Source organism: Oryzias latipes, chromosome 12, assembly GCF_002234675.1.
Source record: "Oryzias latipes chromosome 12, ASM223467v1".
NCBI lineage: Eukaryota > Metazoa > Chordata > Actinopteri > Beloniformes > Adrianichthyidae > Oryzias > Oryzias latipes.
Window position 1 is genome coordinate 30,063,650 of NC_019870.2, and position 19,853 is coordinate 30,083,502.

Genomic DNA, 19,853 nt, shown 5'->3' on the forward strand with positions numbered 1-19,853 from the left:
CATGTCTGTTTGTTAGAACCAGGCTTGAAGATGAAAGATGTGGAGCATTTTATGAAGCCTTATTCTCAGATAGGTTTCAAAAACAAAGAAATTCTGAACCTCTTGGTGACTCAAAATCAGATTATTGTCAGCGTAGCCGGTTTTCAGTGTCGGTTAAGCGGAGTTTCATCTGTAAAGTGAGGAGCTCAGAGACGCGTTTGGGTGTAGAGTGTAGAGTTGTGTAATTATCATTTGCTTACACACTATTATCACAATAATATGATTGTCTCAGTTCTTTCTTTCAGTAAAAAAACAATGATGTAAAAAGTTCTGACTATACAATATATGATATTCCTGCTTGACTGAATGACCCACTTTTATGTTATCAACCAGATAACATAAAATAGAACCAGTGGATCCACTGGGAGGACAGAACTCCTCTGTGACAGACAGGCTTCTCCTTCTGCAGAAGTCTAACAAAAATTCTCTTCTCCTGTTTGGTTCTTCTCTTTGTTAGGGAAAAGTCCTAACCCTGACAAGACGACCACTACTTTATTCTCCTTTCCATTCTCCTACCCAAAAGTCCATTTGTCTCATGACATCATGAACCTGTCATCCGAACACCAATGCTGAAGGTAAACTGTTATATACGCCCCCTCCTCCAGGAAAAACATCCCGTTTCTACATAAAACACAGATGAAGAATTGAAGTGGACATCTGCAGGGACACCAACGTCTTCATCAATGGCTGCAGAAATCCTGCAAACCACCCATCAATAGATAAAACATTAATAAATCATAAATCAAAGAAATGAGATTCCAAACATTTGGAACGTTATCAATAAACATTTAACTCACCTGTTCCATTGAGTTTAGTGGGTCTGCTCTGCTGCTGTGTGGCGTTCACTTCCTACTCTGTATGTACTTCCACTTTAATCTCAGTTTAAAGTTTTTTTTAATTTACGACTTTAAATCTCGTAATTTTACTTTCCTATTTTTTGTGCGGCCTTATGTGTCAGAGTTGTGTGCTTTTCTGTCTGGTGGTGGCTGTAATCGCATACTCCGCCGCTGGGGGCGCTGTGGAGCGTTAACAGGTTTAAACTGGCAGAGAAACACACGAAGAAGAAGAAGAAGCTCGTCGCCATGGCGGAAACAGAGCAGCCGTCAGGTAAACCGAAATTCATTTCCCGCTAGAAATCAGACTGGTTGACTGCATTGCCTTATGTCTGCTGGACAGCTGGCGCTCCACGGGGAGCCCTGCTGACGTCATGCCTGACATGCGCATTCGGGCTCCTGATCAGCAGCGCTCTGTTTAGAAGCGTTTTTGTTTATAAAACCTGTCCGATAATGGATGCAGGCGGTCCGCTTTGACAGAACATGCCCGTCGGAAGCATCACTGATTCCACATTTGTTTCTGTAAATCCACGAGTGGAGGAGGCTTTTTTAGAATGACTAAAGTTAGCTACTGGCTAATAGTTTTACAGTCCTCCCTGTTAAGCAGCTCCTCCTTAAACTGGATGCTACACTTTTCATGAATCATCATTAAGACAATCGTTTCTCTAAAAGCTTCAGTTTTGACCCAAACAGACTTAGTTTGTGCTTTTGTTTAGGAAACAGCTTCACATTTCACGATTCTAACATGTTCACATCAGTCCAGAAAACTTAAGCTGAGACTCTCAGTTTCAGTCTTGATTGACAGGTGGTATCAGCTGATTTTCCTGTGGCAGAAGATAATTTGGCTCATGAGACGTTCAGGGTCCTGTTAACAGAAAGTTGTCCAAACTGAACCTTGATGACATTAAAGTTGAGTTCACTGGAAAACGTAGCCAAACTAAAGTTTCCTGTTGTACCTTTAGGATCGTCTCCTGAAGATGAAGCGTCTGACGCCACAGCCGGAATCGCCTTCATGATCCCCAAGAAGGAAATCAGCACGGTGCCAGACATGGGAAAGTGGAAACGGTCTCAGGTTAGACCCGGACTGGTTTTTTAGCAGTGCTTTTCAGTTCCAGCCTGTGTTTGGGAGCAGGATGGATGTGAAGTCACCTGAAGGCATTAAAGCGTCAGGTAAAGTGTCAGGAAAGCTGGTCTCACAGTGGCGTCTGTGTTGCAGGCCTACGCCGACTACATGGGCTTCATTCTGACTCTGAATGAAAGCGTGAAGGGGAAGAAGTTCACCTGTGAATACAAGGTTTCTCAGGTTTGCCCTTTTTTATGTCTTAGTGACATTTTGCAGTCTTGACATCTGAACTCGGAGCTGTTGGAACCAGAACCGGACCGTAGCTCTCAGGAAATCTGGTCCACAGTAAAACGATGAAGATGCACCGGGACTCACATGTGTGTTGGTTTAATTGGAACAACATTTGTCTGCTTCCGTCGCTGCTGTGCTTTTGTTGGGACAGACTGTAGAGAAACTGCTGGATCTTCTGGCCACTCTGGATCAGTGGATAAACGAGACTCCTCCCATTGACCAGCCGTCCCGCTTCGGGAACAAGGCCTTCAGAACCTGGTTCTCCAAACTGGATCAGGTTAGGAAACATCCATCAACTGAATTCACCTTCTGCTCTGAACCATTGACTGTACATGAGAACTGGACTGAGTGACTCCTCCCCCCTCACGTTCCAATGACCGTTCTGGATTTGATCCCTTTTATTAACATCTTCTTGAAAATCTTCTTTTAAGGATATTTTTTAAAGAACTATTTTTTATAACTCTGCCCCACCTTGGATGTTTGATTGACAGACTCCCCCGAGACACTTCTAGTGGAAGGGGTGTGGCCTTCCAACTAGCTGACTCCTGAGAGGAGTTGCCATAGTAACGTGACTCAGACCACTCGGACCAATCACTGCGGCGACTGAATTGGCTTCATCTGGTTGGAACTGGTAGGAAGGCATTTGCTACAAGTCACACATGCTCAGTCCAGTTCTCTATACAGTCGATGGTCTAGATCAGTGTTGTTCAACCTTTCCTGAGCCACGGCACACTTTAACCTTGACAAAAATCCCGCAGCACACCAGCATCCAAAAAAAAAAGGAGAAACTCTATAGTCTGTACTGATCTACAGTCCCTCCATGATCTCACATACATTTTTGTGATAATTGTGGCAGAAAAAGCTGGAAGCTGCAGCTGTTTTTTCTAAAAGATGGAATTAAAGTTAACTTAGAAGATTTAAAAACTGTCTGATGTGTTCGTTGTGATTTCAAGACGTTTAACAGGGAAGACTCATTGTGCGCTGAGATGCTGTCACTTTAACCCAATGCATCATGGGAGATGTAGTGATGTCAGACAGACTCTCTTCTCTGAGCTTCATTGTTTTGTTCTCTTGTTCCACGGTCTGACACCGGATTCTGTGGAAAGCTACACCGCTAAAGACGAGCTTTAGCTGGTATTTCTGTTGGAACTGAGAGACTTTATCAGCAGAATCAGAACAAGGAAGTGAAGACTTTAACCACTTCTGATTGGTCAGACTGATGACATGTGATTAAGCCTCCAAGAATGATTGGTGGAGACAGTTAAAGGGGCGGGACTTGTCCGAAAACAGCTGTAGCTGTGGCTAAATCGCGGTACCGTCATTCTTATCAAAATGTCTTTAATAGAATCAAATAAACACAAAGAAAAAAGTATTTTATGATCTTTAATATTCCTAACTACTCAGTGTTTTATCAGGGCCTGTTTGGATGAACACAGAGCTGAGATCCTGGAGATGGGAATGTTTTTAGATCAGTTAATGAGGGTAATTTCCCACGGCACACCTGAACACCGGTTGAAAAACTCTGCTCTAGAAGTCGGTGCTGGAGGTTGGCGCAGACTTTAAGGAGCATTGAAAGCATCGCGTCTCCTGCGTTTTCTCTTCTTATCCTAGTGCATCATACACAAAAAATCAATCTAACCACAACCATGATGATCCTGCGTCCGTCTGTTTCATGTTTCATCTGTTCTCTCTTGACTTTAAACGCAGCAGAAAAATCAGAAAACCAGAGGTTTTGAACCTGTGTCTTCTGGTTTACTCTTTTGTCATGTTTCATGTTGTGAGAGGTCCCACACAGAAAGTGTTTCTGGAACCCGTGTGCTGGTGTGGAGCGGGGGCAGGAGGGGTCCTGGGACGGAGGGCTTTAACACCCCGTCAGCGGCGCGCCTCAGCAGCATGCGTGTCCTGCAGGAAGCATCTGAATGTACGTTTCTGTGCGCAGGAAGCAGACGTCCTGGTGGCGGCCATTCTCCCTGCAGACAAAGCGGCTGCAGCCTCAGAGATCGCCGTCTACCTGAAAGAGTCTGTGGGTAACCCCACCAGGATAGACTACGGCACAGGTAACTGAGCACCAAGTCAGGCTTTTCTACCCACATGCTGACCAGAAGAACTGGAAGCAGGACGTTTTGGGAGTTTGGCAGCAGTTTAGCATGTGGTGTCTCCATATTGAGGAGCTGTGAACGCTGCAGCTGAAACCTTCAAACTGGTCTCCACAGGCCATGAAGCAGCCTTTGCAGCCTTCCTCTGCTGTCTCTGTAAGGTGGGGGCTCTCCGGGTAGATGATCAGCTGGCTATCGTCTTTAAGGTTTTTGATAGGTAAGTAGTTGATGGTGTGGTCATGTGATGTCCTCTCCTAAAGGGGTAATCCGTAGAAAACATTGTTTTTCATATGTTCTTGTGGCAGTTTTATGACGATGGAAGATATCTCTAAAGAAATTTATGCTCAAACTCCATTTCTGAGTATTTCTTTATTCAAATCGCTGTGAATCTGGAGCAGATGAGCTCCAAGCTCCGCCCCTTTCTGATCATCCACCTGCAGATAGATCCATGAACGTCTGTTTTCCTGGTCTGAGCTGGAATCTGGATCAGAACTGGACGGATGGACAGATCTGATGTTGTTATATGACTATAGATGGATGGATCTATCTGTCTGTCTGTCTGTATACATTTATACATAATATATATGTGTATGGATACACATATGTAGGGGTTAGGGTAAATCAGCCAGAGGAAAAAGCATAGACACATAAATATCTGGTCTCCCTAGAAGATGTCCACAGCTCCCATCAGTTCTAGAATAATGTTGGTCCAAAGTAAACCTGCGTTTGTGCTGCGACTCCTGTCCGTCTCAGGTATCTGTCGGTGATGCGGAAGCTGCAGAAGACCTACAGGATGGAGCCGGCCGGCAGCCAGGGGGTCTGGGGTCTGGATGATTTCCAGTTTCTTCCCTTCATCTGGGGCAGCTCTCAGTTTGTGGGTGAGTGACTCTAAGGACTGAAGTTGCTAGAATGATTTTCAAAGTCAGAGAAGTTGTTTGTGTCCTGTGTTGGGATTGTTCTTGAGCATTGCTGACGCCTGGAGGCGACAGATGCATTTGTTGTGCCAACAGACTCCATGTTCCAGTGTGCAGAAAGGTGAGTCAGCGTTTTGGAAACGTACTTCCTTCCAGGTAGTCTGGATAAATGTCACATATTACACCTCGCTGGTGGTTATTTAGGTGAAGTCAGACGTAAGCAGAGGGATGCGTGGAGTAAGCGGCGCTCAGCTTCTCCATCGGCGTGGAGAGGAAAGTCTCTGTGTGGTGCAGTGAGCTCCTGCATGCAGCAGAGGGCAGCAGTCCGGTGTCCAACACTGAGACTCACGTTTGCAACCAGGACCTTTGTCCAAAGGCTTGAGGAAATGGATCTTTCAATGGTGTAAAACAGCTGTGCAGATGTGATCTAGAAGCTTCTGGGTCCAAAATCCTGTTTTAAGAAGGTCTTTATTGAATGTAGAACAACTGACATGAAGAGGTTTCCTGAATGGACTCATGCTGTACTGAGTGCAGGTTATGTGCTGTTGGCTGAAGTGGGACACCCGGTGGCGTCTCTGATCTCTAACAAGGTACATTTCCTGCAGATCATCCGACCCTGGAGCCTCGCCACTTCATCAACGAGAGGGTGGTGAACGAGCATCACCAGGAGTACATGTTTCTGGAGTGCATCAAGTTCATCAATGAGGTGGGAGAAGGACCCTCGCTCCGCCGTGGCGGCTGCAGGCCGCCATCATCGTTTCATCCATGAGTTTCACAGAAAACGAACAAAAAGGTTTGAGGGGGAAGCAGCCAGCATCCAAACCTGCCAGTCCTTCAGAGAGCCTGGAAGGTCCAGGAAGCAGATCCTGAGGGATGAATGAGGCTTCAGCTCAGACCCCCCCTCATTCTGACCCTTCTGATTTATGCAGACGTGATCGGAAAAGCATCATTGATCCTCTGAACACGTCTGTTCTCCTGTTTCTGACCCGGCTCGGTTCTGGATGTCGTGGTGTTATGGACACAGACATGCAGACGTGTTGGGGCCGTGTGCAGATGGTCTGCTGGGGGGGGGACACTGTAGAGGGAGCGCAGCTGAAAGTGGTTCAGTGCGCTGAGAGGAAGGGGGGCTGCAGATGGATTATGCTGGTCGCACGCCAGTTCAGGAACTGTGGCCTTTGTTTGGGGTGTTTGGAGGAAAAAGGAGGGGAGGGAAGCAGGGAGGGCCTTCAGCCGCCGCATCCTTTTCCTCAGCGCTGACGCACTACCCCCCCACACACTTTTACGGTGGCGTCTCCTCTGGTCTGACCTTTCTCCTGTCAGTCATTAAAAACATTCTGCTTCCTCTCCAGCTTCTCTGCTTTTGTCTTTTCAGAATGCAGAGCAGGAAAGGACAGCTATTGATCACATTGATCCCCATTGGAAAGGAACCGGTACAAATGCTCTAGACTGGACCCATAAGAGAACTGGTCCCAGCCGGGAATTGGACCACGCCTTCCTCGCCTCGCAGCAGGAGGGCCCGGTTCATTTGCTTCCAACCAAAGGAAGTCGACCCGGTCGCCATTTTTATGGCAGCACAGCTGTCGCCATGTTGGAACCAGATTTTGTCAGTGAGCAGTGATTGGTCCCAGTTGGTCTGAGTCCAAAGGTCCTGAAAGTAGCTGGAATAGTTTGGACCCAAACTCTAAACGTCCCCCCCCCCCCCCCCCCCTCACTCATTATTATATGTTAACGTGTGGCTGACACTCCTGTTCATTCATAGCTGTTTGTATTTGACCTTTGTTTATTCCAAAGCTGTCAGAAGAGCAGCTGTTTCAGACACGCGTGACGGTTACAGTCCTCTGCTGCTCATCACGTTAGAATCAGGAAACCACACGCGTGATGCTGAGTTTGTGCCGCTCCAACCTTGTTTAGAAAGAAAAGGCTTTCTGGAAAACGCTGGAGTTCTAAGGACAACACATGGATGTGTAGAACACAGAAAAGCACGCGTGTAGAAGGAAGTGATGGTAAAAAGCATGTCAGGTTTTCTCTGACAGGCTTTTGTGACGACCAGACCAGCATTTTAATGACCAAAACACACCTGTACTACAGAGCTGCCAGCATCTGGATGAAACACACATGAATTGGGTTGTTGAAAGTCATAAATACAGCAGTTTAAATCTTAATCTCCTAGAAATATGTCCTCCATCATGACTAGAACCTGTTCAAACCCCATTTTCACTGGAGTGGGACGTTGATGAGCGAGGACCACTGCAGTCACCGACAAACAGGGACCACCGCTAACGGCTGCTTTCAGTTTTCAGGCCATGATGCAGGAAGTGGAGACCATCCCGCCATCTTTCTAGTCTCAGTGCTGATGGTCTTTTTTCAGCTCACTTCACATATTTTCTTCATCCTCTCGTGTGGATATTCCCAACTTTTCCCTTCCCGTCTTTCCTGTGCTCTGTGCGTGTCCCGAACATGAGTCACTTCCTTCCCCACATGCTTTCTGTGAATCACTCCTTCCTCCAGGGAATTCAGCCCCCCCGCCTCTCCCCTCCCCCACGTGTGAGGCCCTCCGACTCGGCTGGGGAGGGGGGTGGAAAAAGAGGAGGGGGATTTTAGATGGATGCCCCGAGGTCTGAGCCCGGCTTCCCCAGCATGTCGTGGGGGGGTTGGAGAGAAAGCATTCGTGGCTTCATGCGCCCCCCATGTATGAACGAATGCAGCGAAGGTTCCTAAATGCAATCATTCTGATGCTTCTATGGGACGTTATGAGTTTGAATCCGTGACACACTAGAGAAGGTGGAAAAACTCTTTTCTCTGTCTGGACGGAGTGGAACCGCAGACCTGGAATCTGTTCCAGCGGCACACAGAAGAGGCCAATGCTGGAACACTGATCTGAGATCTGTGCCTGGAGAGGCAGCACATCCCTCTGCGTGCACGCCACGGCGCTGTCTGTGCGCTCATATGGACCTCATTACTCCACACGGGCTTGGCTGGGTGTGGAAGAGCACAGGCAGAACGCTACGAGACCGTGGTATCTGTAACCACGACGACCGGGACACAGAGGCACCACCAACTGGAAACTTTGGTCTGATGAGTGGATCAATCGGTAGAACCTCCAACGATTGCTAACTGCATCTTCAGAACGCATGACCAAATTCCACATTGACTGGTCCATTTTCATATCCAACGATAATATTGCAAATTGAACAGTCGATTCAGAATGACATAGTGCTCTGAATTATGGGAGAAAAACACGTCCATAATTCTGTCTCCTTTCTGTGTTTCCTGTAAATCAAGGAAGACAAAGAAATAGCAACCAAAGTAAAAAGTACACAGCAGTACCATGTGAAAGTTCTTTTTGTGAGTAACTAGGTTGAAATCTGCCTCCAAGCGATGAGTTTTGTGGGACTTGTTGGCTGCATCAGGACTGATTTAGAACGTCGTTTTTGCGTAAGAATCTATCCCAGACTACCGGATGTGGACGTCTACCGTCCAGACACGTTTACACATCGGCCAATCAGAGCTGCTGCCGGCTGCAATCCAGCTGCCGCCGCCTAGCCATCGCCCAACTACATAAGGGCGTCATCCCCGCCTGACTGCCGCCGCCTACGTTCACGACCACGCCAACCATTTTCACAAAAGCAGCTAATCTTGTTGAGGTTGTGCCGATGGCGCCCCGTGGCGCAGCGGCATTGGTGTTGGTGGCTGTAGCATGATGGGATTCAGGACAGCCTTGTGCCGTCATACGGTGCCCGACAAACTCCTATCCTCTTAGATGGCTACTAATTCAACAGAGTAAGGGCAGAATGTTGGAAATCTTTCAAAGCTGAACGATGAGCGGTTGGGATTTATTGTTGTGATGCGTTCAGGTGTCGTCACCACTGTAGCCCACGTCTGGCTCAGTGGGTTTTGAATCCAGCTGTTGCCGCCGTCGTGACGTCCTCTTCTTCCTGTGGCTCTTCTCTCCTGCAGATGAAGACGGGTCCATTTGCTGAACACTCCAACCAGCTGTGGAACATCAGCGCCGTCCCAAGCTGGTCCAAAGTCAACCAGGGCCTGATCAAAATGTACAAGGCAGAGGTACGCTCTTTCCCTGACCCCATTCCTGATGCCTGGTCTTTAGTCGGCTAACTCCAAACAACTTTGCCCCAAAAACCTCAAAAAAAGGAAAATGAACACAAAAGACATCAAACTGAACATTTGTAACATTTTGGAAAGAAATGTACATTTTTTTGCTGTGACAAAATTTTTACAAATGTTTTGAGTTGAACTGCCGTTTATACTGTTGAAGTAATATACTGTTAGCTTAGCCGTGGGGGGTTATGGGTAACTGATCAACACATTAGGCTGGAATGAGTAAACTATATCCAAAATGCAATGAGAGCTGCAGCAAAGAAGACTTTCTTTTGTGAAAGCATGAAACCATCTCAGGCGGCGTGAGGCGTTTGTGACATCACCAAACCACGCGGCTTGGTGATGGATCTGTTAGCGATGCAGATCCGCTTCTGTCCATTCCTTTCCTGAGTGTACGTTCTCTGCTGAGACACAGCAGACATGTTAGTGGACAGTGCAGTCTGCAGTGGGCTCAGATAGTCTGTAGGTTCATTAACCAAAGGACACAATGTGGGAACATCTGACAAAGACCTCCAGTAAATCACTTTAAAGTTTTATATCATGCAAAACCAACTTTGATGAGCCTTTCAGTGTTTTCTAATGTTCCTTCCTCACTATAAACATCCCAGAGTGAAATTTGGATCCATCTCTGAGTTTTCCACTAAAAACCTGCTCTCTAAGCATCAGCCCCTCCCAACCCATGAAAACGAGTGGGTCCTCACATTGTGACATCACAAAGTGAAGAACCGCCCCTTCCAGGAAGAGTCTGCGCTGCCAGCCCCGCCCCCAGGCTAACAGACACGCCCACTTTCTCAGTGGAGCTAGCGGTGATCGGGTTTCCTTTTCTATGAACAGTCTGAACATCCATCTTTGGAAAAGTTCAGATGTTTGTTTTGGTGAGAGAAACTCAGACACGCTGCTGAGGCTCTACGATGATGTCATGAAATGGGCGGCACCCCCAAGGAGAGAAAGGCGGAGCCTCAGAGATGGAGTCGTCTTACTTCCGGGCCTGAAAAGGAGCTGTAAAAATAACTCATATTTCATTAAAAAATGGTTCTTTAGTGTGTCAAAGGTCATAGATGATCATTCATATGGATATAATTTACTCTGAAAACAGCAGGATAGAGATCCTATAAAGCACATTTCTGATGACAAAGTGGAACTCTGGTGAAGATTTTTCAATATTTAGACGTCATAGCTGTAAATTTAAACCTTAGAAACAAAAGTGCAACATTTCTACTTTGGTCCATCTTCATATCCCGCCCCATCCCTTGTGGGGTCACGGGGTCATGGTGGAGCTTCTGTTGGGGAAGGTGGGGTACATCCTGAACAGTCTGTCCCGGGCCTCATAGGGAGGAGTCTGGAGTTCCCGGAGAAAACCCACGCGTGAACGAGGAGAACATGCAGACCCCCCACAGAAGGGATTCCTGCTAACCGCTGCACCCCCCTGTTCTGCGTGGCGCCCCAGAATAAAAACTGGTTGATTTGAACAGAATCAGCTGGGGAGTTGTTTGAAGCCCATATCTGATTGGTAACCATGTAGAAACAGCAGAAGCAGTTGGAGAGTGAGGTTTGTTGAGAGCCGGCGTCCTGATGGTTCTGATGGACTGGCCTGTTTTCTGTGACGCCAAACCTTCGTCTGTCCTGTTTTTGTGCGGCTGAGTTTCTAAAGTCTTTCTCACACGCACACAAAGGCTTGTACTGCGCACCTTCTGGAGCTTGAACCCCGACTCCTGAACGCTACGCTCACAAACACAACCGCCACCGCGCCATGGGAGCCGTCGGCAGAATCGTCTAGATTTGCCTGAGGTTTTGGCGTCGTTGGCGTGGTCATGAATGTAGACGGTGGCCGTCAGTCGGGCGGGGATGTCGCCTCTACAAAATCGAGCAATAGTTGGCGGGAGTGTGGCAGCTGGATCGCCGTCCGGCAGCGGACTGGACGGTGTGGAAACGTCTCTGGACCGCGGCCCTCGTGTCTCACCAGCTCTAAGACTTGAACCGCAGACTAAAACGCATAGATTCAGTGTGTGACTGCAGGTCCCTTCTTCAGGAGACCGTATCATGTCTACGACAAGCAGTGACACGAGTTCACACTCGACTCCAGTCACAAGTGACCAAAACTGAGCGGGAAGCGACTTTACTGGACAGCAGAGACGCCGTACCAAAGCTTTTGGAGGGAATCCAGACCCACAAGACTTTCCATTGGTACCGTTCTGTTCTGGACTCTACTGTTCTGTGTGGGCCGGTACCGTTCTGTCTGGGTCGGTACCGTTCTGTGTGGGTCTGTACCGTTTTGTCTGGGCCGGTACCGTTCTGTTTGGGTCGGTACCGTTCTGTGTGGGTCTGTACCGTTCTGTCTGGGCCGGTACTGTTCTGTGTGGGCCGGTACCGTTCTGTTTGGGTCGGTACCGTTCTGTCTGGGCCGGTACCGTTCTGTTTGGGTCGGTACCGTTCTGTTTGGGTCGGTACCGTTCTGTGTGGGCCGGTACCATTCTGTTTGGGTCGGTACCGTTCTGTGTGGGCCGGTACCGTTATGTTTGGGTCGGTACCATTCAGCACAGACACTAGTCAGAAATGTTGCAACATTTCTTCTTTTTCCAAACTCATTACACAACTTCTGAACATCCAGACAGACGAGTTTCAGGCAGAGGAGAGCGACAACAAAGGGTTAAGAGAGGATGTGTGTGTGTGTACATGTGTGTGTGTGTGCTGCGTGTGTGTGTGTGTGTGTGTGTGCTGCGTGTGTGTGTGTGCTGCGTGGGTGTTTGTGTTTGTGTGTCTGTGTGTGTGTGTGCTGCCTGTGTGTGTGTGTGTGTGTGTGTGTGTGGGCGGCGGGGAGGGGGCTGTCTAAGCCGTTCTCCCGCCTTCATGCCCACATCCTGTGTTTTCCACAGCAGCCTGCAAGGCTTCTCAAAGAGCCGAGGGGCCAGGCTGTCTGCCTCTCCTCCCCCCTCGCTTTCATTAAATCCTCCCTCCCTCTGTCCCGGCCTTCCTCCCAGCCCGGAGCAACCATCACAGCCTTGCATTCCTCGCTCCCTTTTTGCGGCCCCACACGTTTGGTGCAGAGCGAGCGGTCGCCGTCTAGAAAGACCAGAATCCAGTTTTCCCGACAGGAGTTCACTCTGGGGCCTCAGCAGCAGCGGCCCTGTCGTTGTCCACAGCTGAAAGCCCCCGTTCGGGTCTGATGTGGCGCAGTCCGCTCAGGAGCTCGTCCAGCTTGGTTTATTCCAGTTCATGGGCAGAGGTGTGCCTGCACAGACATGAAGGAATAATCACCAGGATCGTGGCGGTGCTTTGTAGGCGGTGACGAGTTACTGTTGAGTTTCAACACGTTTGTTTGAATAGAGTGAAAATGAAAGCTGATTGGTTAGCAGAAGCACAGAAAGGCCTGAACCAAAGCACATCAGTGAGTCACATGGAAAGACTTCATCCAGACATACTTACACCCAACTGTACTCTGGAGTTTTTTGGTCAAGTGTCCTAATAAAAGTAGGGGTGTCTGAAACAGTAAAGTCAGTGGTGTTTCTGTTAGCATAGATCCTTCAGTGGGTTTATGGTTGGTTGGCTGGCTGGCTGGTTGGCTGGTTTATTGTTGGTTGGTTGGTTTATGGTTGGTTGGTTGGTTGGTTGGTTGGTTGGTTGGCTGGCTGGCTGGTTGGTTGGTTGGTTTATGGTTGGTTGGTTGGTTGGTTGATTTCTGGTTGGTTGGCTAGCTGGCTGGTTGGCTGGTTTATTGTTGGTTGGTTGGTTTATGGTTGGTTGGTTGGTTGGTTGGTTGGCTGGCTGGTTGGCTGGTTTATTGTTGGTTGGTTGGTTTATGGTTGGTTGGTTGGTTGGTTGGTTGGCTGGCTGGTTGGCTGGTTTATTGTTGGTTGGTTGGTTTATGGTTGGTTGGTTGGTTGGTTGGCTGGTTGGCTGGTTTATTGTTGGTTGGTTGGTTTATGGTTGGTTGGTTGGTTGGTTGGTTGGCTGGCTGGTTGGCTGGTTTATTGTTGGTTGGTTGGTTTATGGTTGGTTGGTTGGTTGGTTGGTTGGTTGGCTGGCTGGCTGGTTGGTTGGTTGGTTTATGGTTGGTTGGTTGGTTGGTTGATTTCTGGTTGGTTGGTTGGCTGGCTGGCTGGCTGGCTGGCTGGCTGGCTGGTTGGTTGGCTGGTTGGTTTGTGGTAGAGTTCCTGTTTTTCAAATAGTAGTTCTGACTTTTCAGTCTGGATCTGTCAAGCTGGAAAATCCGATTTAAGAAGAATTGTACCACAGTTTTCTGCGTTTACAGCTTTGTTTGTCCGTTCTGTGGGATTTGACCCACGGGGACTAGTTCCATTGAATTCCCAGAACTTTAAGCAGTCAGGAAATGGCAGCATTAGATCACTGAGTGGCATTTGGAGACCAGTAGCTAATATCTTTTATAGATCTGAGACGGGAAACTCTGCTAGAATGATGCAGTAAGTCGACAGAGTCAAACTAAAAATTACAAAAATGTACAAGTTGAGGTCCGTTTGGTTGCATGTTTATTGAGAACTTTACAAATCACCTTATGGATGAATGTTCACCAGAAAAGGAACAAGGCCTCCAAAATGCCTAACATTATTAATACAAGAAAACTAAAAAATCAGGCCAATTCACATTCAATCCAGATTTTCTAAAGTAATTTCTAAAGAAAACTTTTCCCACCGGACTACAAATGCCTAAACAACAACCATAATATAATAAATAAAAATAATATATTAAGTTAATCAAGCAGAAAGAAAAAAAGTCCAAAAATGAAGGTTTGAAGAGCGTTTGCACCCAAACACAACATTAAATACAAGAAAACATACATTTAGTATTCAAAGCTCTTTCTTGAGCTTTTCTGGATCAGTTCTGTCACATTCTTGACGGAACTGAATCTGGTTTCTTGCAGTCCAAATGTCCAGCAGCAGCAGAACGTTGCTCTGCAGCAGAGTTTCCTGCTGGACTCGTCTGACAAACTTGATCAAAGTTCAGCATCAGGCTTTGGGCTGAGGAGAACCTCGGGCCGACCAGAGGAGTCCATCAGTACCTCTCCTGGTTGATGATTGGTTCGTCTTCCTCAGAGAGGCGGGGACTCCTGCTCTTCTCACTGGCTTTTAATGCACTAACATGCGGGCAGTGCATTGTGGGATTTGTGGTGGATTAGCTCTAAAGCGATCAGCGATGTCTTGCAGGCCAAAGAGAATTCCATCAGATGACATGTGCTCCATGGGAATGACGTGACGGTTTATCTCTGCTCCGTCTGCAGTGCTTGGAAAAGTTTCCCGTCATCCAGCACTTCAGATTTGGGAGCCTGCTGTCCATCCAGCCAGTGACGCCTTGATACCTGCAGATGGAGGAAAACGACCAAAACAGCAGCGTCCTCCCTTCAGGGGCAGCAGCAGCAGACCCACCCCCACATTCATGCAGTGGTAGGAGTTTAACTGCACCAACTGAATACTGGTTATTTCTGCTGAAAGGTTGACTTCAATTATCGAGGCGTTTTGTTCTTTTTCACAATGTTAGTTAAAGCTGAGCTTTGAGTTGAAGTCAGACTTCAGATCATTAGATTTCTTGCAGAACTATTGTCCGTCCGTAAAGCTTTCTTGTAATGAGAGGTTTGCTGGTCTGTAAAAGGTTTAGTCATGAGGAATGTGTGCGTCCGTGTGTGAAACGTCAGACACATGCAGTGACGAAGCCCAAGGTACAGTACAATTCTTTTGCTTCTCAGTAAATCAGCCAATCAGCAGCCTTACACCGTCACCCAATCACTGTGCTGTTTAGATCAGCCAATCAGAAGCAGGATCTCCACGTTAGAAAGGAAAAGAAATCTTTATTCTGCATGAAGGAGACAAGATGGAATGGTGGGAAAATGGTAGGTGGTCTTTTATTAAAGTGTTGATCATTATTAGCTTCAGGAAACTCTTTTTGTTTTTTCCTTTTAACATGCATATCCTGCATCTGGTTGGCTGATCTAAGCAGCACAGTGATTGGGTGACGGTGTAAGGCTGCTGATTGGCTGATTTATTGAGCAGCAGAAGAATTGAACTTGTGATAGTAGATCCCGCATGTGGTCATGTGTGTGCTGATGTTTCACAGATGGACGACTTCAGTCTGCAGATACGACATCCTTTTACAGACTGTTTCTCTTCTAAAGATACCAAACATTTTTCAAACCTTTCATGGACGCACAATACTTGTGCAACAAATCCAACTTCACACCCTTCAACCAGATCCGTCACCTGAGGAAATTTGACTCCTGTTGGAAAGTGTTCACTAACTAAAACTCACTATTGTCTAAGCAGATAAAATGAGGAATGATTGTACATTTCTCTGTGATGTTGGCTTAAAGACAATCCTGTACAAACTGTTTCCTTCAGCTCTGTTTGACTGTAAACTAGAATTCAAAGATGTGCTGCAGACCTGTAGACAGAAATCTGTTTCCTCTGTTGTTTCTACTCTTTTAACATCTACAGCATGTGCTCTTTAATTTAATAAATGCTATTTTTGTGACATGAAACGGTTTTGGTCTTTATTTTTTCTCTGAAGTCGGCATTTAAAGAAAAAAACCTCTGTTTTTGTTCAAAGGTGACTTTAATGTGACATCCCATATTCTATATATATCTATACAGTGTACATCGATCTATATATATGAATCAAACTTTAAGCTGCTTTCATGTCTGTAGTATAAACAAGTCTACATACACACACGTACTTTTACTGAAAAGTGTTTTTCATCTTTGCTGACAGTATTTTAAGTAGGTTTCAGTGTACATTCACCGGGGTTAGACCCCCTTTTGGCAGAGACTCAACACGGTTCCTCAGACTTTGGTCCATGTTGACATGACAGCATCATTTGCTGCACATTTGTCTGCTGAACATCCATGATGCTGGTCTCCCGTTACACCACATCCCAAAGGTTCTCTGTTGGGTTCTGGTGACTGTGGAGCTGTTTGAGTCCAGAGAACTCATTGTCATGTTCTAGAAACCAGTCTGAGATGATTCCAGCTCTTTGACATGGAGCCTTAAGGCCTGTTCACACCGGGACGAATTTCGCCGGCGATTTTCGCCGACGTTTAACGCCTCGTGACTAAACAAAGGGCACCAATGAGAGTGTGCACACCGACGCGAAAAAACGCCACGTGTCAAAGCGTCGGGAAAAAAAAAACGCCTCGGGTTCGTTTTTTTTTTTTTGACGCGTCGCGTCGAAATCTATTCGACCAATGAGAATGGCGCTTTTGCACACGTGTCTGGAGCTTCTGAAGTTACAGTAGAACACAACTTGGGGGCGCTCAAACACAAAACTGCCTTGCTGAGCACACATACCAGCGAAGAAGATAGACGCCGAGTAGCGTCTACACTGCCGCGAAGAAATAATGACGGACATTCTAAAATATCCCCGAACCAAGCACCAGTTGGAGCTACTGGTGCTTGAAATATTCATGTTTTCTTTGTATGATTCTGACAAGCGCGTAAATACTTGCTCTCTTCTTCTGAGTGAAAAGCGACTTTAAGAAGCCTAAAGTTGCGCAGCGCCACCTTGTGTACAGGAGTATTTCTGTTTACATTAAGCGCCATCTAATGTCAGGGAATGAAATTGCATGTTCGCTCGGCTCATCGTCAGCGAAAATCGCCTGGGTGTGAACACAAAAGACGTGGCAAAAAACGCTGGCGAATAACGCCTGGCGAATATTCGTCCTGGTGTGTACGGGCCTTTAAACTGCTGGAAGTAGCATCAGAAGATGGTCCACCGTTGTCATGAAGGGATGGACATGGTCAGCAACAATACTCAGGTAGGCTGTGGCGTTGGAACCATACTCAACGGGTTCTAAGAGGACCAGCGTGTGCCAATATAACATCCCCAAACCATGACACCACCACCACCAGCCTGAACCGTTGGTACAAGGCAGGATGGATCCATGCTTTCATGTTGTTGAGGCCAAATTCTGACCCTACCATCTGAATGTGGCAGCAGAAATGGAGACTCATCAGACCAGACAACGTTTTTCCATCTTCTAGGGTCCAGTGTTGGTGAGTCTGTGTGAATTGTAAACCCCAGAGATGGTTGTGGGTGAAAATCCCAGTAGATCAGCAGTTTCTGAAGTCCTCAGACCAGCCCGTCTGGAACCAACAACCACGTTCAAAGTCACTTCAATCACCTTTCTTCCTCATTCTGATGCTGGTTTGACCTGCAGCAGATGGTCTGGACCATGAATACATGACTACATGTGTTGAGTTGCTGTCGTGTGATTGGCTGGTTAGGAATGTTTGTTAACGAGCAGCTGGACATGTGTAGTCTTCTATGGCGTGTAGCCTACCATGACAATTTGACAGCGAGCAGACAAACATACTTGGTTGGAGTGTAGTACATGGCAGTAATTTGGACTGTATGCAGCTATGTTCATGTTTCTATTCAGAACAGACCAATACCTCCAGCTTTAGACACAACTGTCCTTACGGGTGGATGCGGGTCATCTGCAGGTGAAAAATGGCAAATCTGGATGGGAGGCCTTTACAAAAATGTAAGATTATAGACCACCCGGTGAGCCCATGAGGCGACGATCTTCATGCTGTGCTCACACCTTCATCATGGCTAGAGGGGAGCAGACAGCTCAAAGGACACATGAAGTCTGTTTAGTGGCGCTGCGGCATCAAGTTAATTCATGTCTGCTGGACAGAGAGGTAGAGGTGGGGATGAAGAAGCCTGTTTCTGTTGTCCTGACTCTTACGTTCCCATTGGGTGCGTTTGTGTCTAAGAGGACGTCCTGATGGACCAAATCCTTCTATATATTTGATGCAGCACAAGCACGCCATGCACGTTGGAGTTTAAAGTTTGAAGGAGTCAGGTGCAACTTCCCAGGATGCACATGGGCACCTGCACACATGGTTGATGCGGTCTTACCCCATATTACACTGGTCCGTCATTGCATCTCCACCCCCCAGATCCCTGAGGAGTGGTTTGTCCCGTCACCCCCGTGTCAAGGACTTCATCCCGCTGTCTTTGCTCATCCTACTGTTGTCCTTGGAAAACACGTTTTGTGTCATAGATGATGTTTCTGAACCTCCACAGTTAAACGTTGGCGTGCGTGGTGGCGTTATCAGCAGTGCTAACATGCGTTACTGCGTGAGCACGTCACCGTAAATATGAATTAAGGGATTTCATAGGTTTTATGCTTCCGGTTCTCTGGCTTTTCGCCGTGAAATTGATCCCTAAACGGGCCGGAAGAAGAACTCCTGCGTAAAGCTTGTGTTGTGTTGTGGTGTGGAGGGACGTGAAGCGCAGACGTGAAACGCAGACGTGAAACGCAGATGTGGAACGCAGACGTAAAACACAAACGTGGAACGCAGACGTGAAACGCAGACGTGAAACGCAGACGTGAAACGCAGACGTGAAACGCAGACGTGAAACGCAGACGTGGAACGCAAACGTGGAACGCAGACGTGAATCACAGACGTGGAACGCAGACGTGAATCACAGACGTGGAACGCAGACGTGGAACGCAGACGTGGAACGCAGACGTGAAACACAGACGTGGAACGCAGACGTGAAACACAGACGTGGAACGCAGACGTGGAACGCAGACGTGAAACACAGACGTGGAACGCAGACGTGAAACACAGACGTGGAACGCAGACGTGTAACGCAGACGTGGAACGCAGACGTGAAACGCAGACGTGGAACGCAGACGTGGAACGCAGACGTGGAACGCAGACGTGGAACGCAGACGTGGAACGCAGACGTGGAACGCAGACGTGAAACACAGACGTGGAACGCAGACGTGAAACACAGACGTGGAACGCAGACGTGAAACACAGACGTGGAACGCAGACGTGAAACGCAGACGTGACGGAGACGATGTAAACCCTCTGATTGGTTCATGAACGTTGTAGTTTTTGTGTCACCGCACCGCGGACACATCAGTGGAGGTCAGCCTAAACATTACCGTCATAGTTTGTCCCAAGTCCTGTCGGCCATGTCTTCTCTTCATACAAACAGCAAATGTGGACAGAGGCTTGCTGAAGGGCCTGCTGGTCCCTCAGGACAGTTCGATGGATGTGAACAGAGCCTTGGATTGTTGGCCTCTGCTGCAGGAATGCGTGGAATGAAACGGCTGCTCTGACATGTCTAGGCTTGAAGCACGTTCCTCCGGTCCTGGAGGTCTGTGGTGACGGGGATTCAGTTTGATTTTCACTGGGAGTTTTGAAAGTTACATGTGAATTAATATTTTACGTACAAACTTTGGGAGAAGACCAAACAGATTTAGTCGGTTTTAGAATCACAAAAGATCAGAAAACAACAAAAAATCCAAGAATGAAAAAAGGATTTTGTTTTCTTCTTTCCTTGCGTCCCACAGCCACTGAACTCCAAACTTTCCTTTTATTCTGAACATCAGTCTGAACCAACAGTGTTCGCCGCTGCCCCCCCCCCCTTCACTGTCTGACCCCATCTAAGTCTGACTTCATTGTTTTAGACCATAGATATCCTGGTGGGTGGGCCGTATTTGACACGTTTAAGTCAGTGACCTAGTTACTG

The 19,853-nt window shown here is 47.4% G+C and overlaps 1 protein-coding gene across 1 annotated transcript; it reads left to right on the top strand.

The window, feature by feature from the left end:
- The first annotated feature begins 1,041 nt into the window (after positions 1–1,041).
- Positions 1,042–15,170, top strand: ptpa (protein phosphatase 2 phosphatase activator). The gene is made up of 10 exons (XM_023960751.1): positions 1,042–1,146; positions 1,835–1,944; positions 2,089–2,175; positions 2,378–2,503; positions 4,166–4,283; positions 4,440–4,539; positions 5,076–5,200; positions 5,842–5,942; positions 9,194–9,301; positions 14,589–15,170. Exons 1-10 carry the CDS (start codon positions 1,122–1,124, stop codon positions 14,661–14,663), a joined length of 975 nt encoding a protein of 324 aa, XP_023816519.1. The 5' UTR covers positions 1,042–1,121; the 3' UTR covers positions 14,664–15,170.
- The last annotated feature ends 4,683 nt before the right edge of the window (positions 15,171–19,853 follow it).